General features: G+C 45.8%; 1 protein-coding gene across 2 annotated transcripts in view; it reads left to right on the top strand.

Moving 5' to 3' along the window:
- The window catches only part of MERTK (MER proto-oncogene, tyrosine kinase), a 108300-nt gene that overhangs the window by 45044 nt on the left and 41172 nt on the right, over positions 1-22084 (top strand). The window contains exons 5-6 of one of the 2 annotated variants that reach the window (XM_070429755.1): positions 16419-16505; positions 18926-19023. In XM_070429755.1, coding sequence (XP_070285856.1) covers positions 16419-16505; positions 18926-19023 — 185 coding nt within the window. Of the gene's footprint in view, positions 1-16418; positions 16506-18907; positions 19024-22084 lie in introns of both variants that reach the window. The other variant, XM_070429754.1, reaches the window with a different exon arrangement.

The following is a 22084-nucleotide window of genomic DNA, read 5'->3' as shown; positions in this document are numbered from 1 at the left end:
TCACATCAAAGCTGTACATTCCAGTTAGTTAGGACTCTAAGCCTTAATTAATTTTTAAGGTGACATGTAAGTAATTAACATTTCTCAGATTAGCAATACATTCATCATTTTTTTTTTAGAGACACAAACAAAAATTTCACTAGCTAAACAATTTTAAACAACAAAGACATATACTTAAACAATAAAGACAGATAACATTCCCCATTAAAACTTTGAATCACCACAGCTAGCAATTATCAGTTTGTGAGTATACAGGCCTTGTTGACGTCATCTTGGGATAGCTGTCTGTCTCTCTGTGGTCAGCGACTTCTCGTAAACTTCAAAAATGCAAGACACAATTAACTAACAGATTCAATTCTACCCTCTAGATTTCGTACGAGGCACATTTAGATTAATATTGTATATTATGTCTCTTCAAAATACCTAGATGAACATTTTTTTTTTTTTTTATTGTTTGACTCAGTAAACTTTAAGGTCTCAAGTTCCCAGCAGCTATGGAAAACCACACCTGAGGCTGGCAAACAGGCCTGGCCCAGCCCTTGACTTTAAAACCACCATTTTTTTCTCTGGGGAAAGTCAAGAAGCAAATTTGTAGCTACATAATTTCTTGAGATTCAAATCCAATTATTATTATTAAGGCATTTACTTTGGCAAATTTTGTAACAGAGGCAATCTCACTGAATTTTCTTTTGGAGGCTTGTTGCTAGAACAAGCCTGCATTGCTTCCCTGGGTAAAATTAGCCATTTTCCTTAGGAAATAATCAGTCTTGGGTTTTATTCTGTACATGTGTGAAGAGACTCTAGTTTAAAACTCTATCTAAATGTCCAACAACAGGACAATTGCGCGCATTAGTTTTAAACCAGCTTTTCTCTTCACACGCGAACAGAAATACCAGACACATTTTAAAACTTTTCAATTACAAGAAGGACTTTTTGTCATCTAGCTGGCGTGATCTCCATGGGAAGAGCCCTGCTCCCGTCCAGAGTAGCCGCGCCGCCCCCAGGTGTCCGGCCCGTGGGCTCCGCGCGGGACCTTTCCCAGACCTTCCCCCGGACCCGACGCCGCCAGGGGCCTCGCTGCTCCGGCCTCCCGCAAGCGACTCGCTGGCCTTGCTCCCCTGTGCTCCGCGCAGCTCCACTCGCTCGACACAAACCCAGGGCCAACGCCGGCCACCGCCGGCCGCTGCCGCTGCCGCCGCCGCCAGGCTCCGCGAACGAGTCCGAGCCCGGCCTGAGCCCCCAGGGCCGCCGCTGAGGGCGGTCACCGTGCACCGCGCTCCCACACGCTTTCCCCCCCCTCCCCCCCGTCTTTACACTCACATACTTTCACCAGACATTCATTCGGAGTTTAAACAATTCATTCAATTTTTAACAACTTTTCAATTTCTGAGGGAGCTCTAAAGCCTCCCGCAATCTCCTTGAACTGATCAATCACAATACCCAAAGGAGCAGTCTGAGTCCAGAAGGAGCAGAGGGTGGAGGGGAGGGAGCAGAGGGTGGAGGAGAGGGGAGAGCCGGCTTCACAGGGAGGATTGCCGGCTCAGAAGCAGAGACCGAGGACCTAGGGAGAGAACCAGGGGGTAAGAAGGGCTTGACCCACGCCGGGGGGTTCTCACATAAGTCTTGCCAGACTAAAATGTAAGGCTCCTGGTCCGGGTGTCCGTGTCGGCCAGGCTGAAAAACCAGATTCCTCACTTCCCTGATGAGAGGCAGATGGAAAGACCCCTCCGGGGGCCATCCGACATTAAAGGTGGGCCACTCGGACGAGCAGAAAGTCTGCCATTTACTCTTTCTGATGATAAGGGATAGATTTTGAGCTCGTCCCTTGACTTCTGACCAGCGGTCCAGGGTCAGAGACAAAGGAGTAGAAGCACTCTGGCCCATGACAAACAGAAAACACAGACTAATGACAGACAACAAAGAACAAATAACCAGAACAGACACAACGCGTTGAGACAAAAATCGAAGGATCCAAAAAAGAAGGTTTTTCAAAGCCAATTGACCCAGCTGGCAACAGAATTACAGAATCAGAATCAGAAACAGACGAGAGGAATCCAGGCGTCCCTGGTCCTCTCCAGACTCCAACAGGGCGTCCCCCGGGGATGTGGCCTGCGACCTCCCGACACGTCTGTCTGCCGCAGTCGGGGGAGGCTCACGCCCCTCCCCGACAGCCACCAGACCGAACAGATTTGCTAGCACTGACCGAACAGATTTGCCGGCTCTGACAAAATTCGAGCTCTCAATATCTAAGCGATCGCTATTCTGAAAGGCGCCGTCACTTACCCCAAGAAGCGTCTGTTGGAACCCAGAGGCGGCTGCAACAAATATCTCGGTGGGACCTCCAAAATGTAACGCCCAGGACGCAAGCCGCTGTCACAAAGAACCAAGAGACGCTTCTCATGCAAAAGGCAAAGGGTTTATTTAGTTTCCAACATGTTGGGGCTTACAGCTTACTCTGAACGCAGCAGAGCAGCGGCTGTCAGCCCCGACTAAGAGTTTAAGCACAGGTTATATACTCCTCTAGCAAACGGGGGGAGCAAACGGGGGAAGCAAGGGGGGAAGCAAACGGGGTCACTCTTCTGGGAATCTTGGCGCCGTTGTGAATTAATGCCTGTCTGGTTTCTTATCAAGTTGTTTGTTTTTCAGTTTACTCCCGGGCTGCGGCCATCTCCCGTAACCTCCCTGGCTGCAGCTGTCTCCCATAAAAGTTGATTGTTTCATCTCCCCCTTCTGACCTTCCTGATTGCCCTGGTGCCGTTAAATGTAACGCTCTGGTAACGCTCTGGTGCCGTTTGTTCCTTTTCTGACCTCTCTGACCTGATTATATTGGCGCCTCTCACTATTACCAGTTGTCTGAAAAAAAAATTTCTTGATTGATTGATTTTAGGTGAGGGGCTGGTGGGGGAAGAGATCACTTTGTTGTTCCACTTATTTATGCATTCATTAGTTGATTCTTGTATTTTTGTATGTGCCCTGACTGGGGATTGAACCCGCAACCTTGGCATATCTGGATGATGCTCTAACCAACTGAGTTACCTGACCAGGGCATAAAAATTTTACTTTTATCATGAAGGGTGTCAGATTTTGTCAAGTTTGTTTTCTGCATCTACTGAGATGCTTGTGTGGTTTTTCTTTGTTACTCTCTCAGTATAGTAAATTACGTTGATTTGCTTTTCAAATGTCAGTTTTGCATTCCCGGGATAAACTTGGTCATGATGTATTTTGGTGGATTTGACATTGCATGAATGATTTTCGAATTTCTGTTTTTTTCTGTTTCACCCCCCATCTGGGGTAACACTGACTGGATAGACAGCTCTTACTTCTGACGCTGACTACTTGGAGTGAGTGCACACTCCACAAGCGCAGGGCCAAGTCCTCCACAAGACTACCCTCACTTGACATGCCAACCACAAGTCTGGGGTGACAGTGGTGTCCCCAGGCCCCCTCCACTTCCTGCTGACTGGCTATAAACGTGGAAGTCCCCATGACCACCTCCAGTTGGGTAATTTGCTAGAACAGCCCAGTGTTAATGTATGAAAACATTCAAACTTGTAAAGAATTTTTGTGAGTTTATTTGAGCCAATCTGTCGGCAATTGCCAGGAAGCAAAATCTCAAGATATTGGGATAATGCTCCGGAGAATGGTGGTTTTTCATCTATTTTTATAAATTACCATCAAAGGTGGATATGTAAGTGGGTTACATCAAATCCATTGGTGATAGGTTAGGGAGGTGAGAGAAAGCAAAGTGGGGAAACCTCTGGGATTGGGTAAAAAGTAAATTGATAGACACATGCTTCTTTTACATAGTTAACAGTCAACAATTAACATGATAACAATAACAGTGAGGGAATTTGTGGTCTCCGCCCTGGTGCCATTTGCTGTGCTCTGCCGGATCTGGAAAAAGGGAAGTTACAAGTTACCCTGACATTCCACAGGTATGTTGTTATTTTAGATGCAAAAAGACAATAGGCTCCATGAAGGCTGAAGTTGATCTTGTCAGGGAAGATACTGGCCTAAGACATGACTACCCACTATTAACTGCTTTTTAATTAAAGGTTTTAATTTCAGACCATCCTTTGCGGTTACTTTAGGTTTTTAGTTTACAAGTCCGCCATGCAGGCCTTCCCTCAGTTAGTCAGGTTAGCATGTGGCCCCTTTTCTGTCCACACCAGAGAACTCAGAAAGTGCTAAACTAACCATTGCACTTTTATTACCAAGGATGCACACAGGGTGAGGTCTGGGAGGGTCCTCCTGGAACTAAGGTGTGTCTCCTTCCAGCACATCTGTGTGTTCACCTAACAGGAAACTGTCCTGAGCTTCAGGGTCCAGAGATTTTGTTGGGGTTTGGTCACATGGGCACAAGTGCTGAAACCATTGGCCATGTGACTGAACAGTTTCAGACCTCCCTCTGCTCCCTCGAGATTGGAGGTTGGGCTGAGATTCCCAATCCTCTGGTCAAGTGGTCAGTCATTCTGGTGACCAACCCCCATCCTAAAGCTATCTAGGGACCCATCATGTGTCACCACTCCTGTCAGGGAATTCTAAGCAACAAAAGCCAGTCAGTCGAATTCTTTATTGTGAAAAAAAAAAAATGCCCATGTGGGAAATTGGTTTATGAGTTGTTTTTGTAATGCCAGTTTAGATAAAACTAGTTAGGACTGCTCCCCCCTCCTCTCTTTTCTGAAAGCATTTAGTCAGATTGGTATTACTTTGAGAAGACATTCCAAAGGTTCAGTGGAGGCTGTAACCGCCTGTGTTTTGGACACTGTTTCTGTAATGCAAGCCATAGGTTAGTATATTGGTTAATGTTGAGTTTGAGGCTCATTGAAATCCCCAGGTCGTTTTTCTCATTAAATTGCCGCAAAGCCAAAGCTCTCCAGCTCCTTGCCTATTTGTTTTTGAAATCGCATCCTTTACCTTATAAAAGTTTAACCCATTGTCCCAGCCTACTGAGCCCATTTCCAACCTCGATTCATTGGATAAGCAGATTTTCTCTCTGCTTGGTGCCAACTGCCGTTTTGTTGTTGATGGAAATCTAGATTCTGATCTAACCGAGAGCAAAGCCAGAGGCCTGTTAATAAAGGCAGCCTCTGAGCTGACCTCAGTTCATTCAGTCAGTTCTCTTGGCTACTGTTCAACCCCTGATAAGTCTGCTGACTTTTATTTTTTCCATCTTGTGTTCTGAGACATTCCTTGATACATCAGCCTGATAACTGTCACAGAAAGACTGGAAATCAGTTTGGAATTCGTTTTGAAATCAGGCCTGATTATTGGTGGTGAGCTGAACTCCTGAATAAGATAGTTCTCCGCATCCCTACAGGCACCAACTTGATACCCCCTCTTTTAAAAAAAACCCTTTATTGTTGAAAGTATTACATATGTCCCCCTTTTTTCACCATTGACCCCTTCTAGCCTGTGCCCATACCCCGCACCAGGCCTTCACCACCCTATTGCCTGTGTCCAGGGGTTATGCATATATGCATACTAGGTCTTTGGTTGATCTCTTTCCACCACCCTCCCATCCCCACCTTCCCTTTGAGATTTGACAGTCTGTTCCATGCTTCTGTGTCTCTGGATCTATTTTGTTCATTGGATTCCACATATAAGTGAGATCATGTGATACTTGTCTTTCTCTGACTCGCTTCTTTTACTTAGCATAATACTCTCCATGTCCCTCCATGCTGTCTCAAAGGGAAAGAGATTTTAAGTTTTATTGTGGATTTCTATCTCTCAGTGATTCGGTACTTACCATAATCAGTTTTTCCTTTTGAAAATAGGACAGACTCTGTCCATCTCTGTTTATGTAGAACTTTTCTTCTTCTGTGTGTTTTCACAGAAATGAGATGTGTGTTTCTGTAATAACATCTGCATATTATCCTAACATCGAAGACCACATGTAATTTGTCTCAGCTCAGAGGTATGATTTATTTCCAAGTGGCCAGGTATATCCTCACTACTGCCACCTATTTGGGGTTTCAAGTTCTTTGCAATTTTTATTGTAGTTTCTCTAATTTGATTTAACCCCCTTTGGTAGAGAAGATAGATGTAAAATAGGAACTGAGAAGTTTAGATCCCAATAATGTGCTTTTCAAAATAACCTTTATGTGTAATTGTGATTGCACGGAGCTGCACTTGTGATAAATTTACATAGAACCATGCATGTGCACACACAAGCCCAGGTATAATTGGTGAAATCTGGGTTAGCTCTATGGCTGGTACCAGTGTCAGTTTCCTGGTTTTGGCCGTAGACTCTAGTTATGCGAAATGTTCATACTGGGGACATAGGCTGAAGGAAACGGAATTTTCCCGTATACTTTTTTTTTTAATGTTTTTATTGACTTTTAGAGAGAGAGAGGAAGGGAAAGGGATAGAGCGTTAAAAACATCAACAAAAAAGAAATTGCATGCCCGCTACTGGGGATCAAGCCTGCAACCTGGGCTGGTGCCCTGACCAGGAGTCAAAATGGTGTGACCTCTTGGTTCCTGGATAGATGCTCAACCACTGAGGCATCTAATCCAGGCTCCTTGTATATTTCTCTATATCTTTCTGTGATCTATAATTAATTCAAAGTAAGACGATTTTTAGAGCTTTAGTTTCCATAACTATTACATTATTTTGTGTTAAAATGTAGAAAATTCAGAGTATTTTTACAGATAATTACACATTTACAATTACAATGTAAACACTGATGTGTTTTCCTTCCTAATTTTTTTCTATAAGTATATGTGTGTGTGTGTATAAGTGATTTTCCTTCAAGTGAGGATGATAATACTTATGCAGATTAATTCCAGCCCTTTTACTACACAAATAATATGTGAACACATATTCACTGTAAAACATTCAAACGATAGACATAAAGCAAAATGTGAAAAATCTCCCTTTTTTCTCTATACTTTCACTGCCCTGTGCAACCAAATATACTGTCAACCTTCGGTTTACCTACTCTCAACCTCTTCCCAGTTCTTAAAATATCCTCGTATATGTGTGTATACACGAATGTGCATACACACCTTCATGGCCAAGCCATGTAGCTCTTTCTGAATGTCGGTACTCAAGGGCCTGTCTCATTGTTTGTGACAGTTGCCACAGTGAGTGGCTGGACCGTAATTCACTTAACCGTCTCCTTGTTGATGAACATGTAGGTTGTTTTAACTTTTTTCTGTTGCTTATGTAGACATCTCTGTACCCATATGTGTTTCTTCTCTGAAAAGCTTGCTGGACACCCTGACCTTGTCTTTGCAGTCATAGTGCCTCTTCACAACTCTTGTACCTCCCACCACATAGTGCAGAACATCTGCGTGTCTGCCCCTAAGTTATGAACCGGTGTGATTATCATATATTAATTATTAATTAGCTTAGCCCCATCACCCCACATTGTGTGACTGAATGAATGAATTACTGAACAAACAATGAATGGCAAACACTCCCATGTCTTAGGTCCCTTCACTGGAACAAAGAGACACAGTGATAGTAAAGTAACTTGCATTAGTATAATTATTTTTGCACTTAGTCTTATCTCTTTTCTCATATATCTCTAGCCAGTTCTGTGAAATTAAAAGATATTTTTGTTTTTCTTTAAAAATATATATTTATTGATATCAGAGAGGAAGGGAGAGGAAGAAAGAGATAGAAACAGCAATGATGAGAGAGAATCATTGATCAGTTGCCTCCTGCACGCTTTCTACCCCGGAACAAGCCCACAACCCAGGCATGTGCCCTGACCTGGAATCCAACCGTGACCCACTGAGCCACACCGGCCAGGCAATACAGGGTTTTTACATCCATTTTGTAGATGCAGAGGGAGAAAGGGCCCAGGGTCCAGGCTTCTGACGCAGGACTTGTGCTGGGCCGTCAGTCAGACCCAGTCAGCCACTCGGGCTGTGCCCAACCACCTGAATTTTGTAATGTTGGGCAAGAATGACATAAAACGTTATCCTTACTTACTCCTGTTTTTGATTTTGAGCACCTTTGGTGTGATGCCTGAGTCCTCCCAGTAGTTCAGGCCTTTCTGACCTGAGATGCCTTTGGAGGTTACATGCTGATGTAAAGCCGGGTGTTTGCAGGGAGACGCAGTTCTGTCTTTTTTTTTTTTAATTATTTATTGTTGAAAGTACTACACATGTCTCCTTTTTCCCCCACACAGTTCTGTCTTGAAATTAACCCCCAAGTAAACCTTTCTGATCTGAGAGAATTCTGCGACCTCTGGAAGGGCTTGAAGAGCCCTGATTGTGGAGGCTGCTCTGAGCAAGCACATTTATGAACAGGAAGCTCACATACCTTGTCCCTTTGATGCCAATCTGTTCTCTAGTGATTTAAGAGCTGTCTTTAAGAGACAAGAGCAAAGAAGGCCTTTGTCTACAGGATGTCATTCTGCGTCAACAAGCCAATCTCAAAGGATTCTACGCTGTAGGATTCCATTTATGTATCAGCCTCAGAATGACCCGGTTGTAGTGATGGCAGACAGACACACACTCTTGCCGGGGTTAGTTGGGGGAGCGTGTTTCTAAAAGGAGTAGCAGGAATGAGCTTCTTTTTGGTAATGGAACAGTTGTGTCTCTGTACACAACCTGTGATAAAATTGCATAGAGCCATACACTCCTCCCTCCCCAAACAAAACGAAGACGGGTGGCATCTGAATCAGGTCTGTGTTTTAGTTAATGGTATTGCACCAAGTCAGTTTCCTGGTTTGGGTCAGAGTCCCTTGGTTATGTAAGATCTTATCAGCAGGGGAAGCTGAGTGAAGGGTGGACCGGAACTCTGTACTATTTCTGTAATTTCTTATGAATTGAAAATTATTTCAAAACAAAGGGTTCGTGTGGGGGTTTTTTTGGTCTTTTTTTAAAGGACCACTTTGCCAGGGGCAGAATTCAATCCTCCACACCCCCAAATAGCAGAACTGTAAAAAGCATGTGATGCATGGTGTTTAACTGTGGGATATATTGATTATAGACTAGAGGTTCAATTCCCCAGCTGTGACATAGAGACTAATGCCACTTCACTGGCCTGTGTCCCTAGGCAAGCTACTCCACTGCTTTATATAAAGTAGGGGTAATATGTGTCTACTTCATGGACCATTTATGAGGATCCACTGAAATAATGAACGAAAAGTCCTTGGTACAGAAGCAGCCTACAGGAAGGACTCAAATGTGACCCATTATACATTTTACATGCAGTAGTTCCTAACTCACCGTCAATGGTGAGCTACCTTCCTAAGAAGAGTGGTGGACTTATGCTGATCCTTCTGTTTTCAAATACTCGTTTTATATTTAAATCTACATTTAGAAAACAGCTAAGCTAGTTTTTGTTTCAGTTAGGTGGATATACAATGAATTAATATTCATTGTAATAACAACAGTAATGTTACTGAACTCAAGGGGTTTGCCCAAACTTGGGGTACTGTTATAGGTACCTCTCACCAACACCAGAGAGGTGTTACCAGCTAAGACAGCCCCGAGTCAGTGGGAGAGGGCTGTTCCTGTTGTATCTTAAATCAGCAAATGAGATACAAGACGCCTTAATAAACCAATTAATTAGGAGTTGTTTATTACGTGCGGCCCAGAGGGAGGTGTCTCTTCCAAATCTCTGAGCCCCACATACAGGAAGTTTCCCGTATTTATACCTTTTGAGCTTCTTTGTCTGCAGGTATTACAAAGAACTCTGTGTGAGTTATTGTTACAGACAGTTGTAACTTTGAATACATAATGAGTTGGAACTTGGCATAAGAATATGGGAATTATTATCAGTATTAGTCTATATTAGTCTATTATATTGGATGGCTAGCTTGCAAAGTCAGACAGTTAAGTTTATCTTTTTCTATTTGAACTGAAAACAAAGTAATTTTATAGAATAAGAGACTGTCTAAAGTGACAGAGTTTACAGGACTAGGGATTATCTAACAATAGCAGAAAATTCAAACAGCAGTTTTATTCAAGATGGAGGTTACTATGCTTCATTCCCAACCTCAATCCTTGCCTTCTCACATAAATGAATTTATACGGGAGTCCTTGACTGCGTAGTGAAAAGCAAATTTATAAAGCAATTAAAGCATGTACCTTTTTTGAAAAAGCAAGCAAGCAAACCTGGCTGATGAAGCACAGATGGCTCTCAGCTAATCTGAAGAGCAGGTTGGTGGGGGCCCCAGGCATTATATACCCTCCTGTCTATTGGTCTCAGAATTCCTCCACTGACTATTTGGGTGCCGATTAATTCTCAAGGTCCCTTTACTTTGTTGTGGCCTTCCCAGAATTCCTGAGAAGCACCTGGCAACTTTCTCTTGCCAAGCCTTGAGACTGCTGGCTTCTCGCAGCGGTTCTCAACCTGTGGGTCGAGACCTCTTTGGCGGTCAAACGACCCTTTCACAGGGGTCGCCTAAGACCATCCTGCATATCAAATATCTACATTATGATTCATAACAGTAGCAACATTACAGTTATGAAGTAGCAACGAAAATAATTTTATGGTTGGGTCACAACATGAGGAACTGTATTTAAAGGGCCAGAAGGTTGAGAACCACTGGCTTAGGGAGTAAAACTACCCTTTTTTCCTTTCTGCATTCTCTCATTAGGGAGGTTTTTAACCATTGCTCTCAGGTCCTTGGCTGGGGGAGATAATGGCTGGTTACTTACAAGCTGGCTGCAAATTACCCCGCACTGTTTGGCTTTCTTCTAACTTTCCTGTCTCAGTTTGCCTATTCCCCCTGCCCTGGAATCCTGTAACAGCACTACTCTAGGTAGTTGTATTTACTTGCAGCAAGTAAAGACAAGGACTTCATTTCCAAAGCTTCTCTCCCCAAGGGAGGCTGAGCCATTGCTTAGGTGCACTATTCGGTCAATTGCGTGTTGATTTCTTCTTTGTAGTTTGGCTACATTTATCAAGCTTGTTCCCCCCTCCTCACTCCCCCAAGCTCATCCTGTTTACAGCTGGTCTGCAAAATTACTGTGCTACATTTTAACATTTAGCCAGAATAACGTTTAGTAATAACATTTATAACTGCCCCGACCTCGAGGTCCTTGTCCTATCTAACAGTAACATAACTAGAATTTACAGAAACCAGTTCATTCTTCTCACAGTGCGTTCTGTAAAGATTTACTTTGACCGTTATAGCAAGGCGTGATAGTCATTTTAAATACCATTTCACAGATCAGAAAAAAATTGGAATGAGTTAGGGACCTACATGCTTAATTAAGTTCTAGTCTTTATATGGCGGCTGGCACGATCCTGATAAAACACGTTAGGTCATGTCTTCTGCTCAGAGCTCCAGTTTCCCACCCACTGAGAGGACAAAGCAAAGGCCTGTCCCACCTGTTTTTCTGCTAGACCCTTCCCTCACCTCCAGTAAAATCTTGGCCCTTTCCCTCACTTCAGCTTTCCTCAGAGGGCATTTCTCAAGGAGTCAGGCTGATCCACGTACTGAAAATCACAACCCACTTCTCCACTCACCTCTGGCCCTCTGATCCTCTTCTATTCTTGCAGAATCCTGATCACCTTCTGAGAGCTCACTTACTTAGAAGGTTATTATTTCTCACCCTTTCCCTCCATGGGAACGTGAGATCCGTAAGGACAAGGGCCTTTGTTTTATTTGTGGACTAACCCCCCCCCCCCCTCCCCGCCGTGCCTGGGACAATGTCTGGTACACAGTACACAGTAAGTGAATGAGTTCTGGGCAGACAGTGAGTTCAGAGTGAGTGAGTATAAGCTCCTTCATTGATGCAGCATATATTGTATTTTTTTTTTCCTCTTTGGGTAGAAAGATAGACACCAGGGAAGAGATGAGAGGATAGGATTGCTTCATCCAGAACTCAAAGAATTGACCTAACTATGCTTAGAAGTTGCTTCCTCAGCAATTCTGTCCTTCCCTCCAGGGAACATCCTGTTACTGAAAGTTCCTTAAAATATCTTTCAGACTTTGTGTCAGAGGTGTTGTTTTTTTTTGGTTTTTTGTTTGTTTGTTGTTGTTTTTTTTTTTTTGTGTGTGTGTGTGTGTGTGTGTGTGTTTAGCCAGCAGAGAACCTAGCAAGAGGGGCATGAGCCACCGTGGCGTTGGGTGTAATGGAGTAAAGGGAGCCCAGAGGCAGAGGACAGGGATCGGGGCTGGGGCACTGGGGAGTGTGGGTGGTGGGCGGAGACTGAGAGCTGGATCATGTTTTCCCTGGAAAGCCACAAGGGTTTGGGTATAAAACGTGCAGGGCTATTCCAGTCTGGTGGTTACTGTGCGTCCGGACAGAGGACAGGGCCGTGTCTCCTGCGCACACCCGTTGCTGTGTCCAACCCAGGCTGAGAAATGAGTCTCTTGTTGGGCATCTCGGGCCCAAAGAAGTGTAACTGAATACAGAAAGCAAAGAAGGCTGTGTCTGGCCTGCAGTGCCCACCGAGTTTTGGAGAAAGTTCACTGGTTGGGACCAGCTTCCACGCTCTCTGCTGGCGTCTGGTGAGCGTCTGTTGAGAACTGCTATCAATCCGTGATTTGGCTCCTGCTGGGCGGTTCTGAAAGGGGGTGGTGCCTGGTGCCAGGGATTTTGCTACAGATGTTTTTCCTGACTTTGTGTTCACTCTGTAAGGAAACGCAAAGAGGGAAATGGACTTCCCGCTTAACCTGAAGTCATGCCCCGTGATAAGCAGTTTCACTTCCTGCGTGGATAAACCCTGCAGGCCTGAAGGATGGTTGGGGAACATCTTGGTAAAACCCACCACCCTCCTGATTTACGGGAGGGCCAGCTCTTCCCCCATGTGACTTGTGTTTTGTACTCAAGTGTTTACCAAGAGTCTTGGCAACAGTCTTGGTTTCAGCCTGCAGATATCTGTTCAAACACACACACACACACACACACACACACACACCCTGCCTCCTGTGTCTTCTGATTGAGCCAAAGCTGATTGATCTAAGTATAAGTCAAGTTTTGCAAGTTCACGGAGCCTGGGGATATATGGGCATCTTATTTGAGAGCTTATGACCTGGAAGGTTAAAGTGATACTTCAGCACGAAATCCAGTGCCACAGGCCGACTGAAATAGTGATTGCAGCCCCGGCCCCAGGCAGTGGCTTGGAGGGGCCAGTGTCTTCATCCTCATCTAGGATGTCTTTCCTAAAATCCAAGCCAGACAAAGTGCCCAAAGTCCAGATGCTGTGACAGCTCTTCTGTCTCACCTTCTGTTTCCCATCATTCATTGCTCCCTCGTTTTACAAAGGAAGGCCCCCTCCGACTTATCTCGAGTCATTGTGAGGGCCTTGGTTCTCCAAGGCTTTGGTGTAAAGATCACTGTAAAATTCGTCTTAAAAATGATTGAGAACCCACGAGCTCTACCTCTTGATATGTACTGAATTTGAAATTAAAATGGAAAACTTGTAACAAGAATACCCAAGCACATATTCCAGTAGCTAATAGAGCTGACGACCTCACACAGCCTACAGCCCCTGGAAAATTACATCAGGCATGAAAGGAGTTTTCCTTTAGAATGTCAGGCCATTATTCAGGGTGGCTGAAATTCCATCCTTTGCAGCCGTTTAAATTAGGAACCGTCTAAGACGCAAACCTCAAAATGTGTGAGAGGCTACATGTGTTTTTCAAAATTCTTTGGGGGAGAATCAAGCAGAAGATACAAAGACCCCAGAGGCAGGGCCGCCACAGGTGCCCTTGTATAGCTGTAGCTGCCAGGTTTCAAGGAAACACTTCCCTCCAGGGCAATAAATATTTCCTAAACCACCACACAAGCCATTGGTAGTTTCATCCCTCACTTGAGTGGAGGTGGCCAGTTGGGAAAAGAGCCTGGTTCCTACGGGAACTGTAGTTTCTTGGCACCTGGAATTGTCAGGAGAATCTAGCCCAGCCATCCATGGAGGAGTTCTCTCCAGTCGGATGGAAATACTCCTCATCTTGGAAAGGTAAATCCCTGAGATGTCTGTTTGATTCTGACATAACGTCTTAGAGAGGAAGCGGTCACCACAGGGAGGTAGGACGGAGGCCCCTCGGTCCACTGGTTCTCGAGGGGCCGTGTCTGGTCAGCAGATCTCGGTCAGCAGGACAAATTCCCATCTGGACGGCGAAAAGCAGAACCAGCAGGGATTTCTCAGCACATGGATCCGCTCAGGAGTGGCCCCAGCACAAAAGGGATCGGATTTCCATTTCTTCCTAGATCTGCTGCCAGACAGGGCCTCCGCCTCTTGGCCGAGCCTCTCTTGGTTCATGCCTGGCAGCGTGGTTCTTTTTGGTTTTTTAAACATTTCACTTCTTTGTTCATGACAAGCTTTGAATTTTATAGTTATCAGATGGAACGGTCCCTACACAAGTAGATAGCCAGAAGAAAGGAAAATAAACTGTTCAGGCAGGAGGCAAATGGTGGTGTATTTTCAGGAATTCTGTTTATCGGACTGTCTTCCTCCGGTTCGTGATGTGGACTCTGTGCCAGAGACAGACATAGAGAAGTTTCCAGATTAAAGTAGAGGGCATATATGGCTGTGATTTTCTTTAAAAATAGCCTTTTTCCTCTTTAGAATAGTTTTAGATTTGCAGAAAAATTGTGGAAGGACAGTTGGGGAATTGTACAGAGAATTCCCACCCCCGCTCTCCGCTCCTACTGACATCTTCCCTCAGTGGCACGTTTGCTACAATGAATGAACCAATACTGATGCCCTGTTACCAACTAAAGCCCGAACTCGGTTCACATTTGCCTTGTTTTTACTTAACCCCTTTGCTGTTCCAGGATTTCATCCGGGATTTAGTTTCCATGTCTCCCTAGGCTCCTCTTGGCTGTGACGGTTTCTGTAGCTGTTTTTGTTTTTTAATGGCTTTGACAGTTATTTTTAAATGTATTTTTGTTGAATTTATTGAGGTGACATTGGTTAATAAAAGTACAAAGGTTCAGATGTACAGTTCTATACTACAGCGTTTGTATATTGGATTGTGTGATCACCGCCCCAATAAGTCTCCTACTGTCACCGTTTACCCCCTTTACCCTCTATACCTCCTCTCACCCCCCTCCCTCTGGTAATCGCCATTCTCTTGTCTGTGTCTGTGAGGGTTGTTTTTTGTTTTGCTTTGCTTTAATTCCTTGGCCTTTTCCACCCAGCCCTCCAGTCCTCCTCCCTTCTCACTGCTGTCAGCATGACCTTGACGGTTCTGAGGAGGACGGGCAGGTTTTTTTGTAGAGTCCCACCGTTGGGCCTGGCTGGAGTTTTTTCTCATGAGTAGACTTGGGTTGTCGGTTCTGGGAGGAAGACGACGGAGGGGAAGTGCCATTTGCAGCACATCACATGGAGGAAGCATTCTGCCAGCGGGACGGACTGCTGGTGTTGACCTCGATCACCTGGGTGAGCCAGGGTTTGCCGGTGTCCCCGCGCTAAAGCTTTCCTTTTGTTTTTCTTTCCACACTGTCCTCTTTGGAAGGAGGTCGCCGTGCGCAGCCCGCACTTACTAGTAAGTAGGGTGAGTGATGCTCCCTCCTGCGGGCAGAGGACCCACGTTCATTACTGGGAGGTTTGTCTGGTCTCCCCCTTTTATTTAATTATTTATTATATCCATATAGACGCCTGGACATTTGTTTTATACTTTGCGTTACATTCCAACGGCACTTCACTTGTTTTCTTGCTCCAGTTGTTCCAGTTGTGGCCGTTGGGAGTGCTTTCAGTTGCTCCCATGTCTCTGTGGTACCCCCATCTGTGTGTGTGTGTGTGTGTGTGTGTGTGTTATATTTTGTCCCAGGCTCATCTGACATGGTCCTTGCCCCACTTGAGAATCAGCCATTTTTCCAAGGAGCCCATGTTCCTTTATTGGAAAATGGAATTAGACTAAGGTTGCCTCTCTTTCTTTCTTTCTACTTGAAATTAATGAATCAGAAGTCTTCACACCTCAGAAATGGTAAAATTCTTTTTTATTGCGCACTGTTATCTTTGTGTAGTAACAATGCCTCGAGGTGGTATAATAATTCCTTATGAGTTGGCAGATTTTTACTAAGGACTCGTTACAGTAGATCGTCTGAAATTTTTTAAACTGGTGTTTACACTGCTGTTTCTGGAATTGTGAGGTGTCCATGGTGTCCTGGGTGACTACGCCACAGGGGACTGTCTGGGGAACCTCAGAAACCACTTTGCTTAATATTGGGACCAGCGAGTCCCTCCTCCTCGTAGAAAGCTAAACATTGAAAGCATATGGCTTTGTTACCTAATGTCTCGCCGTCAGGGAAAATGAAAGGATTTGAACGGAGGAGCTGCCTTTCAGGCCCCTCGTTGACCCCCGCCCCCCCCCCCCCCCCCCCCCCGCCCCATGGTACCCAGGGCTTAATCCCAGGTGTGTTTTTATTTTCCCCCCAAAACACCAGAACATTTTAAAAATTAACTTTGCATTTAAGACTCGAAGCAGTGAACCAAGAAGTAACAGCATGCCCGGACCCCCGTAGGGCTGGTCTCACGCTCTCCTTCCCCTTCAGGTCTGACCGAGACGGCGTTCTTCAGCTGTGAAGCCCACAATGACAAGGGCCTGGCCGTGTCCAAGGGCATTCAGGTCAACATCAAAGGTGAGAAGCCGGGCCAGTCCCTGGGAGGGGTGGAGGGGAGGACATCCGGAGCCCTGGCTTCCAAACTGACTGCCTTTGTGATCTTGGACAAGCCACCCAACCTCTCTGGCTGGTGTTCCCCTCTCTAAAATGGGGATCATTACACAACCTACCTGGTCTGGAGGCTTAAATGAGATTACACCAGCCAGAGTGCTCACAACAGTGCCTGGCACATAAGTTTGCTAAACATTTGCCAGTTTAGCTCTACGGAGTCTGGAAAGAAAATAGGCTGAAATGTTCGCCATGACCATCTTGCTCATCTCCTCTTCCCTCTTCCAGCCTGAACTAGTCCCCATTAGCCCTGAAGAGAGCCTGGGTGGGGCAGCTGCGGTCCTTGGTCCAGGAATGGCCTCCGTCCCTCCCAGGGCAGCTGGGGTGAAGCAGTCCTCCAGCTGCTGCCCCAAGACGAGCGAAGAGCAGGCCAGGGTCACTCTCCTCCCGGCCCCGCCTCCTGTCTTTCTCTCCTCACCTCCTGTCCCTTTGCTTCCGCTAAGCGGGGACATGAGGTAATGGAAGGCCCCGGCTGGTGGAGACATTCCAGTCCAATCCACTGCCTCGTCCTCCTTTTTCTGTGGGATCAAAGGCGTTTAAATCTGAAACCGAAAACGGGAGGAAAACCTAAAACCTAGTAACAAAAACGTACATACTGTCTGTTTATCCCTCTTCAAATCACCTTCCTCACCCGCTCTCTCAGAAACTTGGGCAGGTTTGGGGTTTCAGTGTTTGTTCTCAATGAGGGGCCTTTTCAGAAAGTTCACCCCAGGAAAACCCGAGCGCAGCACTTGTGGGCGCCGAGGGATGGGCAACTTCCTTCCTCCGGCCCGAAGCCCATCATTACCATTTTGCAAAGGACGTGTGGGCAATTTCAAAGATCCACGAGTGGGCATGCATTTATAGAGTCATTGTCATCAGGTATAAGCATCTTAACATTTAAAAATCCATAAAAGGTGAAGTACTTCTTTAGTTTTTGCTTCATAAGACTCTCGGCTAAGATTTAAAGATAAATAAATCCTGTTTCCAAAACTTAGGCTTTTGGCTCTTATTTATTTAAAAATTTATGTGAAACCAAGCCTCCCTCCTTCCAGTCTGTTGTTAACTGTAGCATCCGAGGTCTGATTCTGATGTGGAAAGGCTGGCATTTTAGGGCAGTACTACAACCGCTCTATTTAGGGGAGTCAAACAGAATGCTTCTCTTTCCCCCCCTCAGCAAGCTGCGTGTCTGCTGGTAAAACTGGAACTCCTGACGTGGCCCCCCGTTTGTGCCTAACGTGGCCCAGCCCCCCTTCCCATCCTGTCCTCGCTTCCCCACCTCCACGCCCCTCCACACCTCGCCCACCTGTGTCACCTCATTTAGTCCTCATCACCGCCCCCTGGAGCGGGGCTGTTACTGTCCCATTAACAGAAGAGGGAACTGAGGGCTTTCCACTGTGCCGGGGGCCACATCGCAGGCCAAGTGGCGATAAGGCGCCCAGCCCCTGCCCGTGCTCAGTGCTCACACTGGGCTGCTCGCTGCCTCCTCAACCAGCTGCCCGTGTCCTGTTGAGCGACAGGAGCTCTGGGGTCAGGCAGACCCGAGTTCAAGTTTCCGTTTCCCTGCTCGGGGCCTCCGGCTGGTTTTAACTTCTCTGATCCTCAGTTTCCTCATCCGTAATGGGGACGGTAAGACAACCCGTCCGATAGGGTTCTAATAATAAGATTCTTTTTAGATTCTGATTGAAGCACCTGTCCACGTCTTACATGTCGCTGAGGACATTGCACGTTCATTATGGTCCCCCTCCCCACCCCCACCCCCCCACCCCCTACCCCCACCCCACACACACAGAGCACCGGCAGAAGGTTCTTTTGCTTGAACTGACTCTCACCTTCTTCCTTGGCCTGGAAATTTCTACCCCTGTACACACACATGCACCCCATACTCTGTGGTACCCCTTTCTTCTTCACTCCGGGCCCTCTTAGCCTCTGCTCACATGGGTCTTCCAACTCGGGCAAAAACCCCGCTAGGACAGAGCTGTGTCTCTTCTTCCCCATTTATTGCCCAGCAAGGTGCCTGCACACAGTAGGACCGTGGGCAGTAAAGGAGCTGGGCCTCTACACATCCTTCCCAGCTGAAAGCATTCCCTTCTTCAGTGGGCAGGGAAGCAGGCTGGGGCCCCCTTCCGTGGCCAGGCAGAGCACCCCGTCACCGGAAGGCCTGTCTGCAGGCTCACGCAGTCAGCCTCAGGCATAGGGCGGCTCCTCTTTGAAACTTGTGTTTAATTTTTCTAATCGTAAGAAATGGGAGCTGGCGTGGTATTGATGTGTCTGTTTGGTCGCTTGGCCTCCTGTGGTCTCTAATTGCGTCTGTGTATGTCTTTTTCATGTAGTCCTTCCCTCCCCACCAGCTGAAGTCATCATCCACAACAGGAGCTCACACGGTGTCCTGATCTCCTGGGTCCCGGGCTTTGATGGCTACTCCCCGTTCAGCATCTGCAACATTCAGGTAAACAAACCTGCAGGATTCAGAGGGAAGTGCCCGTTTGGTGCCCTGTGGGTCTCCCTCACTTTTTCTCCCTCCAGCACCTCTGTTGAAAGTCCTGTCCTCCTCCCGGCTCACTGTGCACCTGCCCACGCCAGAGCCTGCCTCCTTCCTGTGCAAGGCCGGGGCCAGCCAGAGGGATCTGTGAGGCCAGGGAGAATTAATTTTTAAGGCTCAAAAATGCATCCCTAAGGTAGGACTGGCTTGTGACCAGGAGTTCGGGAAGCCAGGTACTCGTCATCCTGGCTCTTCCTGGGCTGGTGGCCATGAAAATACTAGTAGCACCTTAGCCCGTGGTCCCCGGGGGAGACCTGGGCCTTACAGGCCTTGCAAGTCTTCACCCATTTTAACCACCACCTCAACTGGTGTAAAATAGAGGTCAGCCATCCTGCAGTGATTCCATGCCGAGATGTAAACTCTGCTCTGTTAGTTTTATAAACATGGAAAGTAACCCAGCTGTTTGTTTCCCAAGTGCCCTGGCCCAGGGCCTTTGCCGACTCCCCACTGAACCCCACACCAGCACTGCAGGCTCAGCCCCGAGCGAGCGGCAGAGCTGAGGCCAAGCCTGGGAAGCTGAAGCCACAAGCAATGCTCCGACCCTCTGTGTCCGGAGAGACATTGTGAGTGGGAACAGGCAATGAGCACATGTGGATTGTCTGCTGAAAACGGGCATGTGTTCTGCCTGGTACTTTATCACGCAGTAGGTTCACGAATTGTTCTTAGTCTCATACATGTCTGGTCTTATTAGTGAAAATCATGTCAACCTGACAGGCCATTTACACCCACTCACTGTGAGGAAGTGACTTTTAAAGAATTTTGTGTTGACAACCAGATATGGGTGTTGTTGGTTTTTTTAAAAATATATTTTAATTGATTTCAGAGAGGTAGGGAGAGGGGGAGGGAAAGATAGAAATATCAGTGATGAGAAAGAATCATTAATCGGCTGCCTCCTGCATGCCCCACATTGGAGGTCAAGCCCGCAACCAGGGCATATGCCCCGACCGGAAATCAAACTGTGACCTCCTGGTTCGTAGGTTGATGCTCAGCCACTGAGCCACACCAGCCGGGCAACAACCAGATGTTTTAATACCAAATGGAATTAGCCTCCCTGCTCTTGTTGCCTCCCACTGTTACCTAACTGCTGCTCTGCTTTGAAGAGTGAAAACATGCGCTCTTCAAATATTTAAAATAGCCTGCCCCTCTCCCCGCCACCCCCAGCCTTGCTAAGTTCTTGCCCAGCTTTGTAAACCTCCCAAGTACTGGTAAGTGTCAGGTCCTTGTGTCTACAAAATCCTCACCAGGGCTATTTTTTAACAGCTTTTTCTGGAGATATATTTCACATACCATAACATTCACCCATTTAAAGTGTACAATTCAGTGGTTTTTCCTCACGGAGTTGTGAAACCATCACCACTGTGTAATCGTGTCTGTATTCACAAGAGATACTGGGCTGTAGTTTTCTTGTATTGGCTTCTTCTGGTTTCAGTATCAGGATGATACCGGCCTTGTAGAATGAGTTGGGAGGTGTTCCTCCTTTTCTATTTCTTGGAAGAGTTTGTGAAGGATCGCTGTTCATTCTTTAAATATTTGGTAGAAATCACCAGAGAAGACATCTGGTCCTGAGCTTTTTTTGTATAGGAAGTTTTTTGATTACTTATTCAATCTTTTTACTTGGTATGGATAGGTTCAGATTTTCTATTTCTTCTTGAGTCACTTTTAGTAGTTTGTGTGTTTCTAGGAATTTGTCCATTTCCTTTGGGCCAATTTGTTGGTATACAGTTGTTCATAATATTCAAATTATAATCTTTTTCTCTTCATTGAGGCTAGTAGCGATTGCCCCTTTTTCATTCCAGCTTTTAATAATTTGAGTCTTCCCTCTTTTTTTTTCTTGGTCAGTCTAGCTGAAGATTTGTCAATTTTATTATTTTAGCCAAGTACCAACTTTTGTCTTTGTGAGTTTTTCTGTTCTCTACTTCACTCATTTCTGCCTTAATCTTTGCTCTCTTTCTTCTATTTGCTTAGTTTTCTCTTTTTGTTGTTGTTCTTGTTTCTTAAAGTGGAAGGTTAGACAATTGATTTTAAATTTCTTCCTTTTTTATTATGGGCATATATACTATTCATTTCCCTCTAAGCCCTGCGTTAACTGCATCCCCTGAGGTTTGGTATTTTTTGGTGTTCTTCAGTTCCTCTGAAGTTTTTCGTCATTTGCCTTATGATTTTCTTCTTTTCCTACAAGTTATTTAGGAATGTGTTGTTTAACTTTACATGGTTGTGAATTTTTCAAATGTTCTTTCTTTGTTGATTTCTAATGTTATTCCCTTGTGTTTGGAGGACACACTGGTATGGTTTCCATCCTTTTAAATTTATCAAGGCTTGTTTATGGCCAAGCATAACTTCTGCTCTAAGTGGAATGTACTCCATGTGCTCTTGCGGGGAGGTGTATTTGGCCAGGGCTGGGTGGGCTGTTCTGCATCTGTCAGGTTGAGTTAGTGTATAGTTTTGTTCAGTTCTTCTGTTTCCTTGTTGATCGTTTGCTTGGTGGTTCTATCGATTATGGAAAGTGGGGAGTTGAGGTCTCATCTGTTATTTTTGAATTGTCTAGTTCTCCCTTCATTTCTCTCAGTTTTTGCTTCATGTATTTCAGGGCTCTGTTTTGGGGAACTACTACAGCCTGTTTGCTATTATAGGGCCATGACTGTCCCTATATAGGGACATAGCTGAGGCATGGACAGCCCTTTAAAAATGTTACCCAATTGCTGAGCTGTTTGCAGAATCCAAGAGGACATGGGACTCCTTCCACACAAGGACGGCTGCCTTCAGGGGGACTTTGCGGAAGCACTGCCTCGCCTTGAGAGAAGGCTCTCAGGGTAGACATGAGGTAGAGTGGGCTGGTTGGAAAACACCAGGTCGCCCTGAGGGTGGAAGGTGATGACACACAAACTTCACCTGCTCTCTCTCTCTCTCTCTCTCTCTTTCTCTCTCTCTCCCTTGGCTTTGGATGGCGATGGCCTGAGTGAACAATCGC

Source organism: Myotis yumanensis, unplaced genomic scaffold (assembly GCF_028538775.1).
Source record: "Myotis yumanensis isolate MYYU_CA2020_CCGP unplaced genomic scaffold, mMyoYum1.0.hap1 SCAF_11, whole genome shotgun sequence".
Lineage (NCBI taxonomy): Eukaryota > Metazoa > Chordata > Mammalia > Chiroptera > Vespertilionidae > Myotis > Myotis yumanensis.
This window is presented reverse-complemented; position numbering and strand designations above follow the sequence as displayed.